A 21,056-nucleotide genomic window follows, 5' to 3' on the forward strand; every position below is an offset into this window, starting at 1 on the left:
TAGAGAAGTTCAACTTGTTGATGGGACGGAACACTACATCTGGGAGGTGCTTGAGTTACACTTACAATGATGCACATAAGCACTTTGAGGTACTCAGATAGGTGTAATAAGGCCCATTCTTTCAACGTCCTCCAGGAGACTGAGATCTCCAGCACCCCTTGAGTTGAATGCAGATGAAGTGTGCCTTCAGCAGCTTTGAAAATGTCACCCTGACAGCATGCCAAAGGTAGTGAGGGGTTATGGGAGCATTTCTAGAGCACTAAAGAAATAGCTGGGTCGTGGGGAGACACAGACGTTCAAAGAGTTACAGAGCAGATGCATGAACACGCAGGCCCACTTACTACCTCTACACTTGGTGCACGTCAGCGTGCAGGTATGAAAATCCCACCAAGTTTTTTCAGAGCCGCTTTCACCTCCTTGTTCCTCAGGGAGTAGATCACCGGAGTAGATCATGGGCGCCACCAGAGTGCAGATCTGAATAGCTGGTACCAGCACTTGGCTGAGGTGCGGCTGAGTGTAGACCAGGGAGCAGGGCCTGAGGAACATTGGCACCACGGTCAGACGCGAGCTGCAAGTGGAGGCCGCTTTTCATCTTCAGGTTGGAGAAGACAATGCGGACGTAGGACAGGAGGATGAGGAGGAAGCAGATCATGGGCACAAGACCAATGTTGGTGAAGGTCACGGTCTCAAGGACGTATGTGTCTGCACAGGCTAGCTTGGCTACTGGGAAGATGTCGCAGAAGAAGTAGTCCACCACGTTGGACCTGCAGAAGGTCAGCGTGAAGGTCAGGCTGGTGAGGATGGCGGAGTGGATGGAGCTGGTGATCCAGGCACCAGCAGCCAGGAGGGCTCATACCCTCCAGTTCATGTTGACCAGATAGCGCAGAGGGTGGCAGATGGCCACGTACCTGTCGTAGGACATAAATGTGTAGAGCAGGCACTCGGTGCTGCCCAAGAGATGCCAAAAGAAGACCTGGGACATGCACCCGCCCACCGAAATGACTTTGCTTTCACCACAGAGGAAGGTGAGTAATTTCGGGGAGCAGGTGGAAGGGATTCCAATGTCCAGCACGGTGAGGTTGCAGAGGAAGAAGTACATGGGGGTGTGTAGGTGGGAGTCAACGAGGATGGCTGAGAAGATGAGCATGTTGCCCAACAGGACGCAGAGGTAAAAGGTTAAGACGGTGAAGAAGAGGATTGACTTGAGGCCTTTGGTATTGGGGATCCCCAAGAGGATGAAATGCGTCACCACTGTCCAGTTGACCAGTCCCGTTTGGGACTCATTCCCGGGTGGGACAGAGAAATAATGTGAGTCAATTATTGAAACAAAACTCTATCATCCAGTAGCACCAATACCCATCCTTTCATCCACTGTTCCCATTGCTCTCTCCCCTTGGGAGCAGTGTACATCTGTCTCATTGTAATACCATTTGGGGTGAGGGCCTCACTGAGCTGACCCTGAACATATGGACAGAAAGTGTCTGCCTCAAAGATCTTACAGTCCAGAGATGAGGACCCAGCCCCCCCGTCACCTTCCCCAACCCAAGAAAGAGCCGGCCTTTGCTTCCGGCTCTCAGCCCCTGCCATTTTAGTTGGACGACCCGGCGCAGCCGCTATAAAAAGCAGGCAGTCGGCAAAGACCCCCATGGAGCCAGCTGCCTCTGGCAAAGGTGAGTGAGTGTGGGTTGCGGGGGCGGAGGAGGAGGATGGGGTTAGTTGGAGGAGCAGAGGGCATGGGGCTCAGGACAACTCAGGCAGGCAGCTGGCCTGCGACTCGAGCAGGCAGCCCAGGTAGCTGGTGGGTGGATGGCTGGGCGCAGCAGTGTGGGGCTGGGGCGGGCGGCTCGGGTGTCTGGAGGATGGGCAGTGCAGGTCTCCGGCAGCATGGGGTCCCGGCGTCTGCTGGCTGGCTGGGCTGCTATCCCTGGCACCGCAAGGCTCAGGCAGGCGAGCAGCTGGGAAAGGCAGCTCTGGTGGATGCCATGGGGCTCAGGCAGCTGGCCAGCTGGGGCTGAACCAGGCAACCACAAGGGGCCAAGGAAAACTAGTGACAGTTTTATGTTGGGTTTTTTGTGTTTATTTCAAGTGAAGGATTGAACTTTTTGTTAAAAAGGAGGTTGGATGACGGTGAAAAACAGGTGGGCAGGTGTGAAGGTTTCTCAGACTGCCAAAAAGCTTGGGAACCACTGCCCTGGGCAGAACGTCGAGTTCGTTTTAACAAACGCTCATCGCTTTCTTTTGCAATCTGAGTTCAACACCCAAGATGCATCTGACGAAGCGGGTCCTTGCCCACCAAAGCTTATGCTCCAAAATATCTGTTAGAATATAAGGTGCCAGAGGACTTCTGGTTGTGGTAGAAGACACAGACTAACCCGGCTACTTCTCTGAGACTTAGCTCAATAAAGGCCACCCTCGCCTTTGCCCCTGGGAGAGACCCCGTGTGTCTCTTATAATAGATAGTCCCGAGTCACTTAACCAGTAGGGAGTGGGAGAGGCTGTGGGCTGTTCTGTTGTGTTCTCAGAAACCCTCCCCATAAAACAATGCCCTTGCAACAATGAGAACATACAATCATAGAACACTAGGACTGGAGGGACCTCGAGAGGCCATCGAGTCCAGCCCCCTGCTCCAATGGCAGGACCAAGTACTGTCTAAACCATCCCTGATAGACATCTATCTAACCTGTTCTTGAATATCTCCAGCCATGGAGATTCCACAACCTCCCTTGGCAATTTATTCCACTGTTTGACCGCCCTGACAGATAGGAACTTTTTCCTAACACGGAGACGGCCCCGAGAGTTCTGAAGCATTAGTTGTGCTTGTGGGGAGGCGGACAGAGGTTTCCTGTAATGCAGCAAGCAGGGCGTGGACAGGAGAGTTGATTGACTTTTCTTGATGTTTGCTCAGTTTAAGAGGGCTGGGTTTCCCCTTTTGTATTTCCTGTTAGAGCAGTAAAGAGCTCAGCGCTGGGAGAGACGGCCGTGCCCTTTGCAGCTCCCTGCCAGCCTGGTCTTTACAGACATGTCTCCTTGGCACAATCCTGCTCTGATCTGGCTCCTGTTCCTCTTCTCTGTTGCCTTGGCTGGTAAGTGACCCCAGTTCTGCTGGATTTCTGGGTCCCATTCTGACCTCAGGTGCTCCTCCCCAGGGCTGGGTGCAACAGGGCCCCTTCAGGTTGCTGTCCCAGATACCTGGGCCCTGCTCCCATTGCTGTTCCTCTCCTTCCCACAGAGGTTCACCATCTCTCCTGCAGTCAGTTCATCTCTCCATGGGCAGCTCCTGGTCTACCCAAGAGGCTGAATGCGATGAAGTCGAATGACCTGCTGGTTGCAGTCTATGACAGCAACGTCGGCAGGCTGGCTTCTCGTAACGGTTATAACCCAGACCACCAGTTCTGGAGTGAGAGCTCAGCGAGGTACCTGGCCTGGAATTCCTGGGTCGAGACAGAGTATGAGGACCTAGTGCGGAAGATGAACACCAGTTCCCCAAGTGCAGGTGACTTCCTCAATCCTTCAGCTAAGCTCAGCTTCAGAAGGGGGTGGGAACCACAGAGGGGCTCCTTCACCTGCACATCTACTAATATAATATAGGCCATCATGGGCCAGCCGTGCCCCACTGCAATTTACATTGACCAAACCGGACAGTCTCTGCCTAAAAGACTAAATGCCAACTCTACCCAGGGTCACTTCCTCCTTCCAGCTAAGTTCAGAGAAGCGTTAATTCAGGTGTTGCTTAGGGGGGAATGATTTCCCTGCTACTTAGTGGTTAGACGGGGGTGGGAGCCGGAGGCCAGGAGGCCTCCTCATGGCAGGTCCAAGTTCAGCTGCTGAGACAGCCCTTCTGCCCCCAGATCCCTACTACATGCAGGTCCTGAAGACGTGCGAGCTCAACGATGCCACCGGGGCCATTGAAGCCACCACCAGGTATTCCCTCAATGGGGAGGACGTGGTGTGGTATGACGCCAACCAGAACCGCTGGTTCTCGGTGCAGCCGGCAGCCTCGCGGATTGCTGAGCTCTGGAACCGCGAAGCGAAGACTTTCGGTGAGTTGAAAGTCCACACGGAGCAACACTGCAGGTTCGTGATGGAGATCACAGCGCCTTTCATCGCTCAGAGGACAGGTGACCGCTCTGCCATTGTCCCTCCTTCCTGCCCTGCCATGCCCTGTCATTCAAGCTGCTCTCCTGGCCTGCTGAGTAATAACCCTTCCTATTCTTCCTCCCAGCCCAACCCACAGCGCGTGTGGCCCTTGTCCCAGGGACCCAGGACCGGCCGAGCCGCCTCATCTGCCACGTGACGGGGTTCTATCCCCGCGACATCGAGGTGACCTGGGAGCGGAGGGGAGTGGCTGTCCAGGGCGAGCAGGTGACCAGTGGGATCCTGCCCAACGGTGACCCCACCTTCCAGATCCAGGTGTCCATCGAGCTGGGGAAGGAGGGGGCTGGCCCCTCGGAGCACGTGTGTGTGGTGAGACACAGCAGCCTGGGGGACACCTCCCTGAATGCGACCTGGGGTGAGTACTAAGGAGTAGGGCAGGGGGAACAGTGGGGAGAGGCCAGGAACAGAAGCAAAATGGGGGCGGTGGACTCTAAGTCAAGAGTGGTTTGGAGGCCTTCAAAAAGGAGGGGTGGCACAATGGGGCATCCGCAGGCAGGTTTCGAGCAGCTCACATCCAGCAAGGAGGATGCAGAGAAGAGGACTTGGGAGGACCAGAGGGGAGGGGAACGAGATGCGGGATCAAAAATGGAGGGAGGGCAGAGAAGCGGGTGTCTAGTTGCAGGGCAGATACTAGGGGATTGGGTGCAAAGAGGATATGGAGGCCTGGCCTTAGATGCAGTGCGGGGCTGGACGGGGTTCTAGGGGAGGTGAGAAGCCAAAAGGTTTTGGTGGAGTGTGGGGGACCCCGGCTCAGTTTGTCTTGGGCCATTTCCAGCTTCCCAGCCCACCGGGCGGCCTGTTGTCTGGGTGACTGTTCTTGCCTGCGTCCTCCCGGTCCTGCTCACGGCCCTGGGAGTCAGACTCCTCTGCCTGTGCCTGAGAAGGAGGAGAGGTGAGTGCTGGCCCCTAGACCAGTGTCCCCCGGAAAACCTGCCCTGCTCCCTCACCTCCCTACAGCCACCCAGGTGAGGGACAGTACCCCTTGCCGAGCCCCTGTCGTGCAGCAATTGGGCTCCCAGGCAAGTACCAAGCCAGCCTGGCTCTGCTCAGCATGAGATCCCAGGGGCTCCATGCTCAGCCAGGGCTGCCTATAGGAGGAGTGGCTGTGGGACGCTACCCCCAGCTGTGATCCCCTGTGCCTTCCCCATACACAAACACAACCCAAATTACACGTACTACATGATGGGGTCAAATTTAGCTACGACAGATCAGGAAAGGGATCTTGGAGTTCTAGTGGATAGTTCTCTGAAGACATCCACGCAGTGTGCAGCGGCAGTTAGTAAGGCAAATAGGATGTTAGGAATTATTAAAAAAGGGATCGATAATAAGACAAAAGAGATCATACTTCCCCTATATAAAACTATGGTACGCCCACATCTCGAGTACTGCGTGCAGATGTGGTCTCCTCACCTCAAAAAAGATATATTGGCATTAGAAAAGGTTCAGAAAAGGGCGACTAAGATGATTAGGGGCTTGGAAAGGGTCCCATATGGGGAGAGGCTAGAGAGACTGGGACTTTTCAGTTTGGAAAAGAGGCGATTGAGGGGCGATATGATAGAGGTATATAAAATCATGAATGGTGTGGAGAAAGTGAATATAGAAAAATTATTTACCTTTTCCCATAATACAAGAACTAGGGGACACCAAACGAAATTGATGGGTAGTAGGTTCAAAACTAATAAAAGGAAATTTTTCTTCACACAGCGCACAGTCAACCTGTGGAACTCCTTGCCCGAGGAGGCTGTGAAGGCCAGGACTCTATTAGGGTTTAAAAAAGAGCTCGATAAATTTTTGCAGGTTAGGTCCATAAATGGCTATTAGCCAGGGATAAAGTATGGTGCCCTAGCCTTCAGAACAAGGGCAGGAGATGGATGGCAGGAGATAAATCACTTGATCATTGTCTCCTGTTCTCCTTCTCTGGGGCACCTGGCATTGGCCACCGTCGGCAGATGGGATGCTGGGCTGGATGGACCTTTGGTCTGGCCCAGTATGGCCATTCTTATGTTCTTATGTTCATTGCTGTGAGAGGCAGGTGCAAGCCCCAGGTTGCACAGTCTCCGAATGAGTCAATTCCTGCTTGCGCTTCCCCTTCAGTGGACCGGAGAGGGTGTTATCAATCGGTGGTGACACATCTGGGAATCGCTCGCACGTCTTCAACCACGTCCCAGCCAGCAGAAGGGGCCTTGTGCACAGTAATTTCCCTCCCGGATGCGACCGAGTGACCAGATCCAAAGCCAGATGAGCCATGGCCATCATCTTGGGCTGGGGCTTTGTGGACCCTCCCTGGGCAAGGAACTGGAGAATCACAGAATCCTAGGGCTGGAAGGGACCTCAGGAGGTCATCAAGTCCAGCCCCCTGCCCGAAGCAGGGCAGAGCGTGTCATGGAAAGAAGAAAATTCCTGAAGTTCAGGTTGAAGTGCTGAACGTCCATTCTGTTCTCTTCCCCAGCCAAACCTGTATCTACATCACTCCCTCAGGAAACAGCCGCTCTTTTCCATTCTCTGTCCCCACACAGAGGTCACCTCCAGTTTTCTGTGTATGATCATTTGTGGTGCTTTTTGATGCTTGACCCACAGACACAGTTGGCACCTTCATGAAGCTGGGAAAACTTCCCCCAGCTGGGTTGAGCTTCCCCTGCAGCTCCACAGGTGATATCCTTCGGGAGGAACTCTACTGTGGTTGCGAGAGAATCTGTCTGAGCCCAGGGGTTGTGACACTAAAGGATGGAGTTAGCTGAATTTTAGATGTTGTGGTCACAAGTAATCGAGGACTCCTTAGAAGTACAGATGCCAGGAATTACCAGCATGGGTGTGGTTGACCTAAGAAGTTTTACTCAGTTATGGTATATTTCTCTCTTTTGTAATGTGGTAGCTATGTTGGCTGTATTGTGTGTATTTGTATCAGAGAAGTAGCCATGTTAGTTCGTACCTTCGAGAACAAGATGTCCTGTGACGCCTTATAGACTGACAAATATTTTGCAGCATAAGCTTTTGCGGGCAAAGATTTCTGGGAATCTCTAAATAACTGGCTAGTACATAGGCTTTATTCTGCACTTAGATTTCCCCCCCCACCAAGTTGCTTCAGTGACCCTGTCGGGAAGGAGCAAGGGGGCTGAAAATGGAGAGAACATAAGGAGATTACATTCCACTGAGCGAGAGGTGGAATCCAAACAAAACCAAGCATGTCCGTCAATACCCACAAGGGGGTAAGATCTAAAAGAGAACTTTGTGGATAGAGGGAACTACATTGTTTCATTGATAATAAGCAGATGTATAAGCTACTAATAAGCATTTCTTAGGTCTCCAGCTCTATTATTTGTTACCTGGTTTTGGAAAATAAAAGGAAAATGTACATACTTTATTTAAATGATTGTATGTTTCGAAAATTGTGTTATTTTTAACAAAATTCCTTTTTATTTTGGATTTCTTAAAGGCAAGTTTGTTAAAATTTGTCCATTCGATTACATCAAGTGTGGTTTTTTCTTCCTTCCAATAAACTCTTATCACTCACCAGCTGTGTCTACACATGCACGCTACTTCGAAGTAGCGGCACTAACTTCGAAATAGCGCCCGTCACGGTTACATGCGTCGGGCGCTATTTCGAAGTTAACCTCGACGTTAGGCGGCGAGACGTCGAAGTCGCTAACCTCATGAGGGGATCGGAATAGAGCCCTACTTCGACGTTCAACATCGAAGTAGGGACCGTGTAGACGATCCGCGTCCCACAACGTCGAAATTGTGGGGTCCTCCATGGCAGCCATCAGCTGAGAGGTTGAGAGACGCGCTCTGTCCAGCCCCTGTGGGGCTCTATGGTCACCGTGTGCAGCAGCCCTTAGCCCAGGGCTTCTGGCTGCTGCTGCTGCAGCAGGGGATTCATGCTGCATGCACAGGGTCTGCAACTCGTTGTCGGCTCTGTGTATCTTGTGCTGTTTAGTGCAAGTGTGTCTGGGAGGGGCCCTTTAAGGGAGCGGCTGGCTGTTGAGTCCACCCTGTGACCCTGTCTGCAGCTGTGCCTGGCACCCTTATTTCGATGTGTGCTACTGTGGCATGTAGACGTTCCCTCGCTGCGCCTATTTCGATGTGGTGCCGCACAACGTCGAAGTTGAACATCGACGTTGCCGGCCCTGGAGGACGTGTAGACGCTATTCATCGAAATAGGCTATTTCGATGTCGCTACTTCGAAATTATCTACTTCGATGTAGCGTGCACGTGTAGACGTAGCCACCATGTGTTAACAGAAAATGGCGATAATCAATTTGGTTTTCAATAACATTTTCTCTTCGCTTAAGTATTGATTTAGCTGTGGCAAACCAGAACACTATTCTGTCTTTTTCTGGTTTATCTTTTCTCAAAGGTTTGTTGAGAAGCATCCTATTCCAGGTTCATTCTGGTTTTCCGGCGCATCTTGGTTCAGTCTTCTTCTACGCTTTCTCCGTTATGTCAGAATCGAACGTGTTTTGGTGCTTCTGTCGTTTATCTCTTTGGTTTTATGAGAAGCAATCCCATTCCAGGCACATCCCATTTTTCTCACACAACCAGCCCTTACCCTGCCTTGAGCTGTGATCAGAGGAAGTTTTGTACACGTTGAACCTCTCTCATTCAGCATCCTCAGGACCTGGCTGGTGATAGATGAGAGAATTTGCCCGACTATGGAAGGTCAATATTGTCTAGCACATTACCACAACCTTCACTCCTTATCGGACTCTCAGAAGGCATTTAGGATAAATTACAGCTACATAAAAGCACAGAGAAGTCCTGTGGCACCTTATAAACTCACATATTTTGGAGCCTCTTTGCTCACAAAAGCTGATGCTCCAAAATATCTGTTAGTCAATAAGGTGCCACAGGTCTTCTTGGTGTTTTGGAAGATACAGACCAACACGGCTGCCTTGCTGATAAAAGAACAGAATGCTCAGTGCCAGGGCTGGGGGCTGTCAACAAACTTCAGGGCACCATGGGAAACTTGGCCACAGTAGGGTGGAAATTTCTGAGGCAGGTTATGGTATTCTGCTAAAGACCCCATGTGAATCCGAAAGTCGGGAGTAGGCCTATAATCCTACAGTTCAGAAACCCGGTTACCATGAGTGTAAGGTTACCCCCGCTTGCCCCCCCCCGCCACATCTCACTCACAAGACCCAGGGAAGATCATCCCACCTCAGACAGGGCCTTTGAGTTCGGAGGGAGAAGTAATCGCCCCAGGAAACACATTCCAAGAAGAGGCCATGGCTCTTTTGCCCATTTGTGAAAAACACGACGTTCCATGGGAATTACCTTCCTTCATACAACCCTTACCCTTTCTGTGCCTTGCATTCATGTCAGCCACGTTCATTTTCACGTTTGTTTTGTGCTCAAGTTTTTCATTTGCCCCATCAAAGCAATTGTCTGATCACTCAGAACCTCCCTAAGCCTTCATGTCCTTAACATGAGCTAGCCTGGCTTTAGCCTGCGTTAGGCTCCAGAGTTCCCAGGTTCCAGTCTACCTGTGGTCAGTTACAGATGCGTTGGAGAGGGTCCAACGGAGGGCAACAAAAATGATTAAGGGGCTGGAGCCCGAGACCTTTGAGGAGAGGCTGAAGGATGTGGGCTTGTTTAGTTTGCAGAAGAGTGAGCAGGGGTTTGGTATCAGCCTTCAGCTTCCTGAAGGGAGCTCTAAAGAGGATGGAGAGAGGCTGGTTTTAGGGGTGACAGATGGCAGAACGAGGACCAATGGTCTGAAGTTACGGAGGGGGAGGTGTAGGTTGGATATTAGGAAAAACTCTTTCCCCAGGAGGGTGGTGAAGCACTGGGATGTGTTATCTAGAGAGGTGGTGGAATCTCCATCCCTAGAGGTTTTTAAGGCCTGGCTTGATGAAGCCCTGGCTGGGATGATTTAGTTGGGGGTTCCTCCTGCTTTGGGCAGGATGCTGGACTCAATGACCTCCTGAGGTCTCCTCCAGCCTTAGGGTTCTGGGATTCTCAACTAACCACACATCAGAACAAAGAAAACTTGGAAGAAACTACACGAGTTATTCAGTCTTTGTTAGGCTGGTGCTGAACGTGGGGAGTTCCTGTGAACGAGAGAGCAACTGCGGAAAGCAACGTTTAATGAGCTGTTAATGAACTTTCCTCAGTGTGTGTCTGTGGGTTTCTCTTTTTGTATTGTCTGTCAGAGAGGAAGCTGATGGCAGGGAGGGACAGCCATGCTCACTGTATATCTGGACCTCTGCCTCACCTGGTAGAGCTGCTTTCCTGTGCCCCCAAGTGGTATGGGTTCTTGGGCCAAGCCTGCCTTGGTGTCTCTCTGGCTCCTGCCTGTCTGTTTGATCACCTTGGCTGGTAGGAGACCCCTGTTCAGCTGGCCGTCTGGGTCCTATTCCCCATCCCAGCCTTCCTCCTGGTGCTGGGTGCTTGAGGGTCCCTTTGGGTGACTGTCCCAAATGTCTGGGTGGCTTTTCCATCCCAGTATCTCTCCTTCTTGCAGGGGTTCAGTGTGTTTCCTTCCTCATGGTCATGTCCCCACAGGCAGCCCACAGTCTGCCCAAGCGGATCATTGGGATGAGAGAAGAAGACCCGCTGTTGGTAGCCTATGACAGCAACACATGTAGGTTGGTTTACCACAATGGATACACCCTTGAGAGCAACCACATACCAGGACCTTGTTCGCAAGACGAACACCAGTTCTCCAAAGGCAGGTGAGTCCCTGAGCCCCAGCACTGGTTTTGTTCCAGGAACGGGGTAGGTGGGCAGCTCAAAGGGGTTGAGGGAGGGAACATTGGTAGGACGCAGGTGTCCAGACCTCAGCTGTGATTTGGGGGGCTGGGAAGTGGGAGCAATGGGGCTCAGGGCGGGGAAGATTGGGGATCCAGAGATACGTGGAAAGTTTGGGGTAATTGGACTGTGGCAATCCAGGACTCTGAGGCACCACTGGTGAAGGCAGGAATAGCATGGGGAGATACTCCAGGCATCCTGGAGCACCATCAGAGGGGAGTCCTGCTCAACTGGGAGCACCAAAGCCAACAAAAAAATCCAAAAAACCCAGACCTTGTCTGACTAAACATTTCCTTTCTACTTCCACGTCTGTATGCCCAGATTTCCTTGCGCCTTGGATATTTCCTGACCTCTCCAAGACTAGTTCAGACTTAAACGTCTCTCTCTTCTCTGGCCACACAACAGAAAAGGCTTCCTCAGCAGTCAACTACCTCAGTTTCAAAATCCCCCTCACTTCCCTTGGCTCGCCTGGCTGCTGGTCAACGGAGAACCCGATCTTTCTGGGTGTAACCCTATACCTGCATTCATTTATGATGAGGCAGCAGCTGAAATGCATGTGAGCAACTGAAAGAAGAACTGCCAAGCAGGTTCAGGAGCAGCCAAAGTGGCTGGTTGCTTCCCAGAATGATGAGTACCTTGGGTGGGACATTTGTTCATAAGACCACACTTACCAGAAACAGCAACGAAAGGTCCTGTGGCACCTTATGGACTAACAGAAAAGTTTTGAGCATGAGCTTTCGTGAGCACAGACTCGCTTCATCAGATGCTGGTCTTGGAAATCTGCAGGGTCAGGTATAAATAAGCCAGAGCAAGGGTGGGGATAACAAGGTTAGTCTTTAAGGTGCCACAGGACCCTTCATTGCTGTTACAGATCCAGACTAACACTGCTACCCCTCCAATACTTGACTTACCAGAAAGAGCATCTGATAGCAGTTTAAGCATTTAGATAAAAAAGGGGGTGTAGTTTATTCTATATTTGGGGTAACAGATTGCTGACCCCAAAAGTGAGCTTTAAAGAGCTGGATCCAGGCTTACAAAACGGAAAGGGCCGTTCGGCCTTGCAGAAGTCGACACAGGTTCTCAGCGGGCAACTCTTGTTGTTTTTGCACAAACAGGCTAACCCAGCTCCCCGGCTGATAACTGGCAACTCACTTCCTTTGTGGTGAAAAGCAGCCTGAAAACAAATGTCTCCGTGTGTCTGTAAGAGGTGGGAGGGCAAGCCAGTTTTGAAAAGTTGCTTGCCGGCAGACTCAGAACGACTACAGATAGAAAATCCCACTTCCCTTGCACGGTTTACAGCTACTGCTGGGCAGAAAGCCACAAATGGCCATTGCACGTTCTGAGTGAGCTTTCAGAAAAGCATCAGCCTGGCCGTGGTGGTGTTCTCCTTCAAGCGTGTTGCTATTTTTTTAACAAGCAGCCATATACTTTTTGAAGCACTTCCTCTTGTATCTGCCGGTTGCAGCAATCACAGATATTTTAGGTCTAGGGCAGATTTTGCCCCACTGCCTTGTGGCTTATCCTGGTAAGGGGCAAGGCAAAGGGAGTAAACCCTGACAGAAAATCCAGAGGGGAGTCCAAGGTGGTTCTCTGTCAACTTCTGGCATTGCTCCGGCAACTCCTGCAGGTGAGCTGGTACCAGACGTAGAGGTTATCCTCTCCTTTGGACTATATCGGTTAAGCCGAGAGGGGGACACTGGCGTCTGGGCAGCCCAGAGTCCAAAAAAAATTGCCCAGGCTTGCGCCTGGAGAGGTTCTCCAGTATATCTCCAGTATACAGCAGGGAGTGGGTCAGGGTGCAGCAGGGGGCCCTGTGCTGCAGGGAGTGGGGAAGGCCAGCAGGGGGCCCTGTGCTGCAGGGAGTGGGTCAGGGTTCAGCAGGGGGCGCTGTGCTGCAGGGAGTGGGGAAGGCCAGCAGGGGGCGCTGTGCTGCAGGGAGTGGGTCAGGGTTCAGCAGGGGGCGCTGTGCTGCAGGGAGTGGGGAAGGCCAGCAGGGGGCGCTGTGCTGCAGGGAGTGGGTCAGGGTTCAGCAGGGGGCGCTGTGCTGCAGGGAGTGGGGAAGGCCAGCAGGGGGCGCTGTGCTGCAGGGAGTGGGTCAGGGTTCAGCAGGGGGCGCTGTGCTGCAGGGAGTGGGGAAGGCCAGCAGGGGGCGCTGTGCTGCAGGGAGTGGGTCGGGGCTCAGCAGGGGGCGCTGTGCTGCAGGGAGTGGGTCGGGGCTCAGCAGGGGGCGCTGTGCTGCAGGGAGTGGGGAAGGCCAGCAGGGGGCGCTGTGCTGCAGGGAGTGGGTCAGGGTTCAGCAGGGGGCGCTGTGCTGCAGGGAGTGGGGAAGGCCAGCAGGGGGCGCTGTGCTGCAGGGAGTGGGTCAGGGTTCAGCAGGGGGCGCTGTGCTGCAGGGAGTGGGGAAGGCCAGCAGGGGGCGCTGTGCTGCAGGGAGTGGGTCAGGGTTCAGCAGGGGGCGCTGTGCTGCAGGGAGTGGGGAAGGCCAGCAGGGGGCGCTGTGCTGCAGGGAGTGGGTCAGGGTTCAGCAGGGGGCGCTGTGCTGCAGGGAGTGGGGAAGGCCAGCAGGGGGCGCTGTGCTGCAGGGAGTGGGTCAGGGTTCAGCAGGGGGCGCTGTGCTGCAGGGAGTGGGGAAGGCCAGCAGGGGGCGCTGTGCTGCAGGGAGTGGGTCAGGGTTCAGCAGGGGGCGCTGTGCTGCAGGGAGTGGGGAAGGCCAGCAGGGGGCGCTCTGCTGCAGGGAGTGGGGAAGGCCAGCAGGGGGCGCTGTGCTGCAGCCGACATAACTCACCTTCTCTGCCACTCAGGTACCGGACTAGGACCCCGAGCCCCAGAGCCGCGAGGAGGAGGCAGCCGCCAGCGATCACCAGCACAGCAGTTTGGCTCCATGCCTGGGACTCTGGAAATGCCCCAAGACTGACTGAGCCAGGGCCTGTGAACCCCCCTTTGCCATTCACACCGCTCAGGGCCTGCACCCCCGTCCCAGCCCAGCAGCCCCTGGCTGGTCCACCCCTTTCAGCACCATTTGCCACAAGCCCGCCATGAATCTAGGCAAGCCCTCCTCTACCTCCCCGCTCCGTGTGTGTGTCCAGCCGCCCCCTCAGCCTCCACAATGCATCTGCCCCGGTCTCTGGCGCCTCTCTCTGCCACCCACCCCCTCCCACATTTCCCACCCCACACCCTTCTGTCCTCCTCCACATCTCTCCCCCCTCTCGGGGGTCGCCAATGCACAGCCTCCCCCCCTGCCCCCCGTACTCACCCCAGGGCACCCTCAGGGAGGTGTCTCCCAGGCTGCTGTGTCTCACCACACACACATGTTCTGAGGGGTCGACCCTCTCTTGCCCCAGCTCGATGGACACCTGGATCTGGAAGGTGGGGTCCCCATTGGGCCGGATCCCACTGGTCAGCTGCTCACCCTGGACCACCACTCCCCTCCACTCCCAGGTCACCTCGATGTCACGGGGATAGAACCCCGTCACGTGGCAGACGAGGTGGCGTGGCCGGTCCTGGGTCCCTGGGACGAAGGCCACACACACTCTGGGCTGAGCTGGGAGATTAGGGGCAGCAAGTTGGGGTTGAGGGGAACCAACAAAGCTCTCACCTGTCCTCCCAGTGAGGAAAGCCCTGGTGCTCTGTGATGGGGTTCTGGGGGTCCCCCAAGCTCTGCACCCTGTCCGCAGGCAGGAGAGTCTCTCACTCAGCAGGAAAACAGCAGGTTTATTAGCCGGCAGAGACACAGCGTCGTACAGAGGAGTCAGTACAGCAGGCAGAGACAGCCAGTCCCATCCATGTTGGGGAGAGGAGGCCCCGAGGGGCCCCCAGAGCCGGGGCCTGGCCCCCTCCTTTGTCTCTCTCTCCCAGCCCAGACTAACTGCTTCCAACTCCCAGTTCCAATTCAAACCCCTCAGGCTCCACCTCCCCCTTTGTCTGCAGTACAAAGGTGTTACCTGGTCGTCAGGGTTACCCTCAGCAGGACCCCACACCCTCTGTGAGCCACTCACACACACACAGGTATCCCCCACTCCATCACATCTCTCCCCCCTTCCAGACCGAACTGAGCGGGGTCACTCAGCCGGTGACCTGGGGAAGTTCGGGGCCCTCCCCTCGTGATCGGGCATTGGCTGTACCCTCGGTGCTCCCCTTGATGTGCACCACCTCCACGTCATAATCCTGCTGGGGGAGGCTCCAACTTAGGAGCTTGGTATTGGCCCTTTTCATGTGATGCAGCCGGACAAGTTCCTTTAGTTCCCTCAGGCTGGTTGGTCTCCCTGCTTCGGCCCCGGTCCGTCAGCCACGTTCTTAAGTAGGGCAGGCAGAGCCCATACAGATGCTGCAGCATCAACAGATTAAATAGTTTTTTTCTGGTTTGGGCCCTGCCCTGTGTGACCACCAGCCCATACAGCTGCTCCAGCAAATGTTTGGAATTTAGTTACAGTCCAGTAAAAGAAGGTACAAATGCTTCCACCCTTGGCATTTAGCCAGACCACCAAAATGGTTGTGTGCCTTAGTTTCCCCTTCCCTGCCACACAATAGGTTTGGAATGTTTCTTCTTATGTTAGAGGTTGCAAGACTAGTTACAGGGAACAATGGTGACATTTTAGAGTTACAGACTTCTTCAACATACAACTCATGCTTTTACATTAATGTTATCATGTCACATGGCTCTTTTCAAACATTTAGTGCATGGTACAATTTTGCAGCTTTTGGGAGCAGCACCCCTTGGTTACAGCAGTTAGCGTGAGTAACAGAACAAACCCATTGCAACTGTACATTTACGTTGCTGTTTGGTAGACCACAACCTTTGTGCAACATCCTTGAGAATCCGGTATTTTGGGGATAAATGGCTGAGGCCTTTCTTAGCACCATCAAGTTTTAATCTTCTCCCTTGCCCCTTGGGGTGGAAATCTGATCTCTCTGGCTGTGCCCTCCCTTCTAACAAGAGCTGGGCCATTGATGATCTCAGGGAGACGGCCCCCTCCCAGCCAGCCTGGAAATTTGCAAACCAAACTGCTTTCTGAGAGTTGTTTTGTGAGTCCCAGATGCAGAATCCACATGAAGGAATCCCTGTTTATCCCTTACTGGCCCACCAGGCCCAAAGCTCCTTTGTCCTTCCACCTCCAACTACTGCCTCCCCATGGAATCAGAATTGGAGTCCAGTGTGAGAATATAAGTGTTTCCACCATCTGGAGATGGGGAATTGCTGGCGCTCTCCTGCATCCTACAGAGACTGACTGTGCAGCTGTTTTATTTGGTTCTCACAGGGCTGCTCACATTCCCTGATAGTTTTCACTTTACTTGCACCAACTTCCAATTCCTGAGAAACTTTTACCCTGCCTGCTTTGGACCCTTCCAGAGCACAGCCAGTGGTTTCATACTCAGGCAGGTCCTGGCCATCAGGAGCTGAAACAAACTTCTCCCCAGGCAAAGGGCTGCTCTGGCTCTTACAGACAAGCACCTTTCCTGTTCACTCTCCTTCACCTCACTCCCATTTTCTGCAGTCCCCACAGATGGGTCAGGAAAAGTTTCAGGGAAATTCTCTTCCTCAAGAGCTCCCCCAGCCAACAACTCACCCCTATCTGGCTCCACAGGGGCACTGCTCCCTTGAGCCACAACCAGCTCCTGGGTTTCACCTACGCCCAGGATCACTTCTGGCCCATCAGGCAGATTCCCACGTAATCCCCCTCCAGGCAGACAGCCAGTACCACCGGACAGAAGGTTAGGATCCCTTTCCTCCCTTCTGCTACCAGCTCCTTTATCTTCATCAGTCAGCGTAACTTCATTGCCCGTCTGTTCTTGTGTCCTGGCGAGAGGATGACTCTGGTAGGACAGTCCTCTCACCCCCTCCCAGTAACACCTCAGCATCAGGCAAAGAACAGGTACCAGAATCGTCTGGTCTCTGGGATTCCCTGATGATCCTAACTGGATTAGACCAAGTTAAAGCATCATTCCCCCTGAGAGACACAGAGGTAGGCCCACTTCCCATCTGGGCTTCAGCTGCCCTCAGATCCAGCTCTGGGATCTTGGCTCCATCTCGAGCCCCCACAGGCTCAGGCAAAGGATTCACTTCCCCAGAAGCAGAAGCACTTTTCTTGCACCAAGGACCAGTGTCCTTAGCAGGGATACCACTGCCCATCCCGAAGCCATTCCCTCTGCTCCAGCCCCCATGGCTGGATTCAGAGACACACCTGGAATGCTCTTTTCTGGTGGATCCTTCTCCAGCCACCCTAGGCTGGTGAATCTTCCTCAGACAATGGGCTAGTTTCCTCATTGACACCTTTTCCAAATGCAGGCTCTGCTCTCTCCCCAGGCTGCTGCTGCTGTTCAACACAGACAGACAATGGGAGACACTCTCTGCTTTGTCCCAGCCCCCTGGCTGGTCTCCACACACACACAGAAGGTGGAGCAGCTTCTCTCACAGACAACTTGCCATTCCCAGTGGATCAGCTGCTTTCCTGCACAGACACACAGGCACCTTCCTCGGCCCAGGCCTGGAAAACTCTTCGCAGGTCTGTCTTGGCCACTAGTAGATGATGGGTTGGAATCGCTCCTTCCCTCCTTGAGCTGCGGCAGGCCACTCGGTTCAGAGCTCCAGGCAGTCCAGGGTTCCCTGCCCCGATCCGGGCTCACCTCTGCAGGATTCTCCTTAACCCTCAGCTCTGCCACTGCACATCCACGCTGCCTTGTCCAGCTCCTTTAATCTCGATTCGGTTTCCAGGTGCTGCCACTTCACAGCGGAGTTGCTCAGTGTGGTTGCAGGCTCTCAGGCTGATGCCCTCTGCACCCCACGATTCCTGGAAGAATCCCTTCAGTGTGCCAGGCTCCTTGCGGGTCACAAGCTGCCCGGGGTTAGGCCGTAGGCCCCTCCGCCCTCTGGGACCGACTCCAACAGACTCTCAGAGGAACCCCTTCTTCAGTGTGACACCCGCTCTCAAGGACCATGAGCACACTGTCTTGGGAAGAACTCATTCAGCGTGTCAGCCTCCTCGTGGGTCACTTGTTCCTGGGGGTTGGGCCCTCGGCCCCTCCACCTTCTGGGGCCGACTCCAATGGACTCCCAGGAGTAACCCCTCCTCGGGTGTGACACCCCCTCTCGAGGACCACGACCGCAGTTGCTTGGGTTCGGCCGCAGGCCCCTCCGCCTTGGGGAGCTGCACCTCACTGCCCTTCAGCACACCTGGGTCTCGCAGGCCCCACTTCTTCCGGGGCCCCAGTCACTTACTGCTGGATGCTCCATCCTCGGGGTGCAGAACATCCCACTTCTGACACCAGTGTGATGGGGTTCTGGGGGTCCCCCAAGCTCTGCACCCTGTCCGCAGGCAGGAGAGTCTCTCACTCAGCAGGAAAACAGCAGGTTTATTAGCCGGCAGAGACACAGCGTCGTACAGAGGAGTCAGTACAGCCGGCAGAGACAGCCAGTCCCATCCATGTTGGGGAGAGGAGGCCCCGAGGGGCCCCCAGAGCCGGGGCCTGGCCCCCTCCTTTGTCTCTCTCTCCCTCAGCCCAGACTAACTGCTTCCAAATCCCAGTTCCAATTCAAACCCCTCAGGCTCCACCTCCTCCTTTGTCTCCCGTACAAAGGTGTTACCTGGTCGTCAGGGTTACCCTCAGCAGGACCCCACACCCTCTGTGAGCCACTCACACACACACAGGTATCCCCCACTCCATCACATGCTCTCAATCAAGTACTTGCAATCCTGCAGGGCGCGGTGGCTTATCATGGCAAAATTGTCCCCCTCCCCGTTCCGGCGCTCCACCACTCGCCAGGCCACTGGGTGCATGGAGAACCAGCGGTTCTGGTCAGGTGCTGAAGCACGTCCTCCCCATTGAGGGCGTATCTGGTCATGGCTCGGAAGGCACCAGTGGCATTGTCCAGCTCACACTGCTTCAAGATCTGCAAGTAGTAGGGCTCTGCAAGCGGAGTGGAGCCTGAATGAGTCAGGAAGTAGGAATAGGGGAAGTTCTCTCAAGTACCAAACCCAGGAGCCCTGCACTTCCCACCATGACCACCACACCCGGCAGGGGGGTCCTATTTTTCCTGCAGAGCTGGGGATAGAAGTAAAAATCCCAGCTCTCAGCAGGGTGCCCACCTGAGAGTGACCTGGGACGGGTATTGAGGGGGCAGAGGAAGCCTTGGGGAGAGGATGGGAAGAGGGTTCTAGCTACTGAAAAGCTTTGGCAGAGATGAGCACATGGGGTTTGTGGGGGAAGAAGGACAGAAGAGCTGAGAGGTGATTTGGGAGGTCTCAGGTTTTTGGGTCATGGAAATCCCCTTGGGATTGTCACTTGATGGGCTGAAATACCACTGAGCCAACCCCACCCCCTCCTGGGGCACCCCCATTGTTTATCCTATTGGGTCAGATCCTCCAGCAGTGGACCAGAGTTGGTGTCACACCAACGACTAGGGAGGGAAAGAGCCTCAGAGCCCTGGATCTTGGCCATCCTCCCTCACTCTATCAACTAATTAGAAGGGAAGTGACTCCTGTCTGGTGTTCCCTCCCTCACCTCCTTTAAGCTGCCCACCTACCCCCTTCCTGAGATGAGACAAGTGCTGGGGCTCAAGGACACACCTGCCGTTGGAGAACTGGTGTTCACCTCGTTCACAAGGACCTGGTACGTGGTGTCCACCCAGGAGCTCCAGGCCAGGCACCGATTCTTGCGTCGTCTCAAGAACTCTGAGCTGCCCTGGGTGTAGACACCATGAGGAATATCCCTGCCTGTACTGCCATTGTAAGCCAAGAACAGCAGGTCGTCCACCTTCATCACACTGAGCTGCTTGGGCAAACCAGGGGCTGCCTGTGGGGAAATGAGCTCAAGGAAGGAGACATGATGAACCCCTGCAAGAAAGAGAGAAACTGGGGTGGAAAAGGCACCCAGATGATACAGCAAACCAAAGGGACTGACCAGCAATCCGGGAACAAGGGGGTGGAATGGGGAATAGGACCCAGGCATCCGGCAGAACAGGGTCACTTACTGGCCAATGTGATCGAGCACAGAAGCCAGCAGCCAGAGAGACACCAAGACAGTTTTGGCCCTAAGACCCATACAGCTTGGGGGTCAGAGAAAGGCAGCTGATCAGCATGAGGCTGAGGTCTGGACCCAATGATCTGAAGAACACGGCTGCCCTTCCCTGCAGTCAGCTTGCTTCTCCCAAGTTTTCTTTGTCATGACATTTGCTTACTTTATGGGGAGGTTTCCTGGAAGCCCAGCAGAATAGTTCCCAGCCAGGCCAAGCTACTGGTGTTCTATTGGGTAGAGGCCATCCAGAGACAGGACTTTGCAGGCGAGAGTGGACCACTGGAGGCCCAGGTACAGGGACTGAATTTGTAGCTGTACCTTAGGGTGATAAACTGGGGTAAAACTGGGGCTGATGGGAAGGAAAGGCTGCATCCTGTTGAACGATGGGGTACGTCCAAGGACCCGCAGCGTGGAGGTTTGGAGATGGTGGTCTAAGAACCTTGACCTCTGCAGGAAAAGGAATCAACTTGCTGCTTACGTTATCAAGATGTGGATTCCAGTCACTTCCCAGACCCCGAAGCTGTAGAAGTTTTCAGGAGAGGTCACACCAAGCCGTGACGTTGGCACTCAAAACTGGAGGTGTAGCTGGTGGGCCAAGTTGGCTTCGGCTAGCATCATGTTTTCCCACCACGCAGCATTTAAGCCAGGGGAGGGTAGGATCTGACCTGCTCAATCTTTGCATCTGACCTGTGGACTTGCCAGACATGCAAAGTAGCTGGCAGGAACTTCATGGTGCCACGCACCTCTTGCCAGGAGCGGGGGAGACATGGAGTGACCCCACTCCCAGAACAATCACTGCAGCTCCCATTGTCCAGAAAGCAGCCAATGGGGGCTCTAGATTGCACAGGGCCACGGGAAGTTCACAAAGTCTATGAACCTCCCCATCTCAGTGAGAAGTGCTGAGAGGCACCAGAAGCCGGCCCCTTTGAGCAGCCTGGGGCTGTGGCAGGCAGGGATCCTGCCTGAGGCTCCTGCTGGGCAGCTGGCTGGAAGCCACCCAGGTAAGCACCTCTGGGGAGGCACCCAAGAATGATTCCCTTCCTAGCGTGGGGAAGGGCTGGGACACGTCCTCTCCACCCCTTCCCTGCCCCTGGTTTCCTCTCTCCTTGCCTCTTCCCTGCCTGGACTCTCATGCTGCCCTGGCA

At 54.2% G+C, this 21,056-nt stretch overlaps 1 protein-coding gene and 2 pseudogenes across 2 annotated transcripts; 1 reads left to right on the top strand and 2 right to left on the bottom strand.

Moving 5' to 3' along the window:
- Nucleotides 1–362: 362 nt before the first annotated feature.
- On the bottom strand, nucleotides 363–1,147 carry LOC142004605 (olfactory receptor 10D3-like; annotated as a pseudogene).
- Nucleotides 1,148–2,970: 1,823 nt separating this feature from the next.
- On the top strand, nucleotides 2,971–7,591 carry LOC142004781 (DLA class II histocompatibility antigen, DR-1 beta chain-like). Of its 2 annotated transcripts, XM_074982471.1 has the most exons (6): nucleotides 2,971–3,083; nucleotides 3,230–3,493; nucleotides 3,849–4,118; nucleotides 4,223–4,510; nucleotides 4,931–5,047; nucleotides 6,250–7,591. In XM_074982471.1, exons 1-6 carry the CDS (start codon nucleotides 3,020–3,022, stop codon nucleotides 6,375–6,377), a joined length of 1,131 nt encoding a protein of 376 aa, XP_074838572.1. In that variant the 5' UTR covers nucleotides 2,971–3,019; the 3' UTR covers nucleotides 6,378–7,591. The 2 variants fall into 2 exon arrangements, with proteins under 2 accessions (XP_074838572.1, XP_074838573.1); XM_074982472.1 differs by lacking the exon at nucleotides 4,931–5,047.
- Nucleotides 7,592–12,419: 4,828 nt separating this feature from the next.
- On the bottom strand, nucleotides 12,420–20,679 carry LOC142004606 (SLA class II histocompatibility antigen, DQ haplotype C beta chain-like; annotated as a pseudogene).
- Between the last annotated feature and the right edge of the window lie 377 nt (nucleotides 20,680–21,056).

The sequence above is a fragment of the Carettochelys insculpta genome, chromosome 32, assembly GCF_033958435.1.
Source record: "Carettochelys insculpta isolate YL-2023 chromosome 32, ASM3395843v1, whole genome shotgun sequence".
In the NCBI taxonomy this organism is placed as follows: domain Eukaryota; kingdom Metazoa; phylum Chordata; order Testudines; family Carettochelyidae; genus Carettochelys; species Carettochelys insculpta.

Coding starts and splice junctions, on each gene's coding strand:
- LOC142004781 (XM_074982471.1), top strand. CDS start 3,020: ATGTCTCCTTGGCACAATCCTGCTCTGATCTGGCTCCTGTTCCTCTTC. Junction 3,084..3,229: donor CTTCTCTGTTGCCTTGGCTG/GTAAGTGACCCC, acceptor TCCTTCCCACAG/AGGTTCACCATCTCTCCTGC. Junction 5,048..6,249: donor GTGCCTGAGAAGGAGGAGAG/GTGAGTGCTGGC, acceptor CTTCCCCTTCAG/TGGACCGGAGAGGGTGTTAT.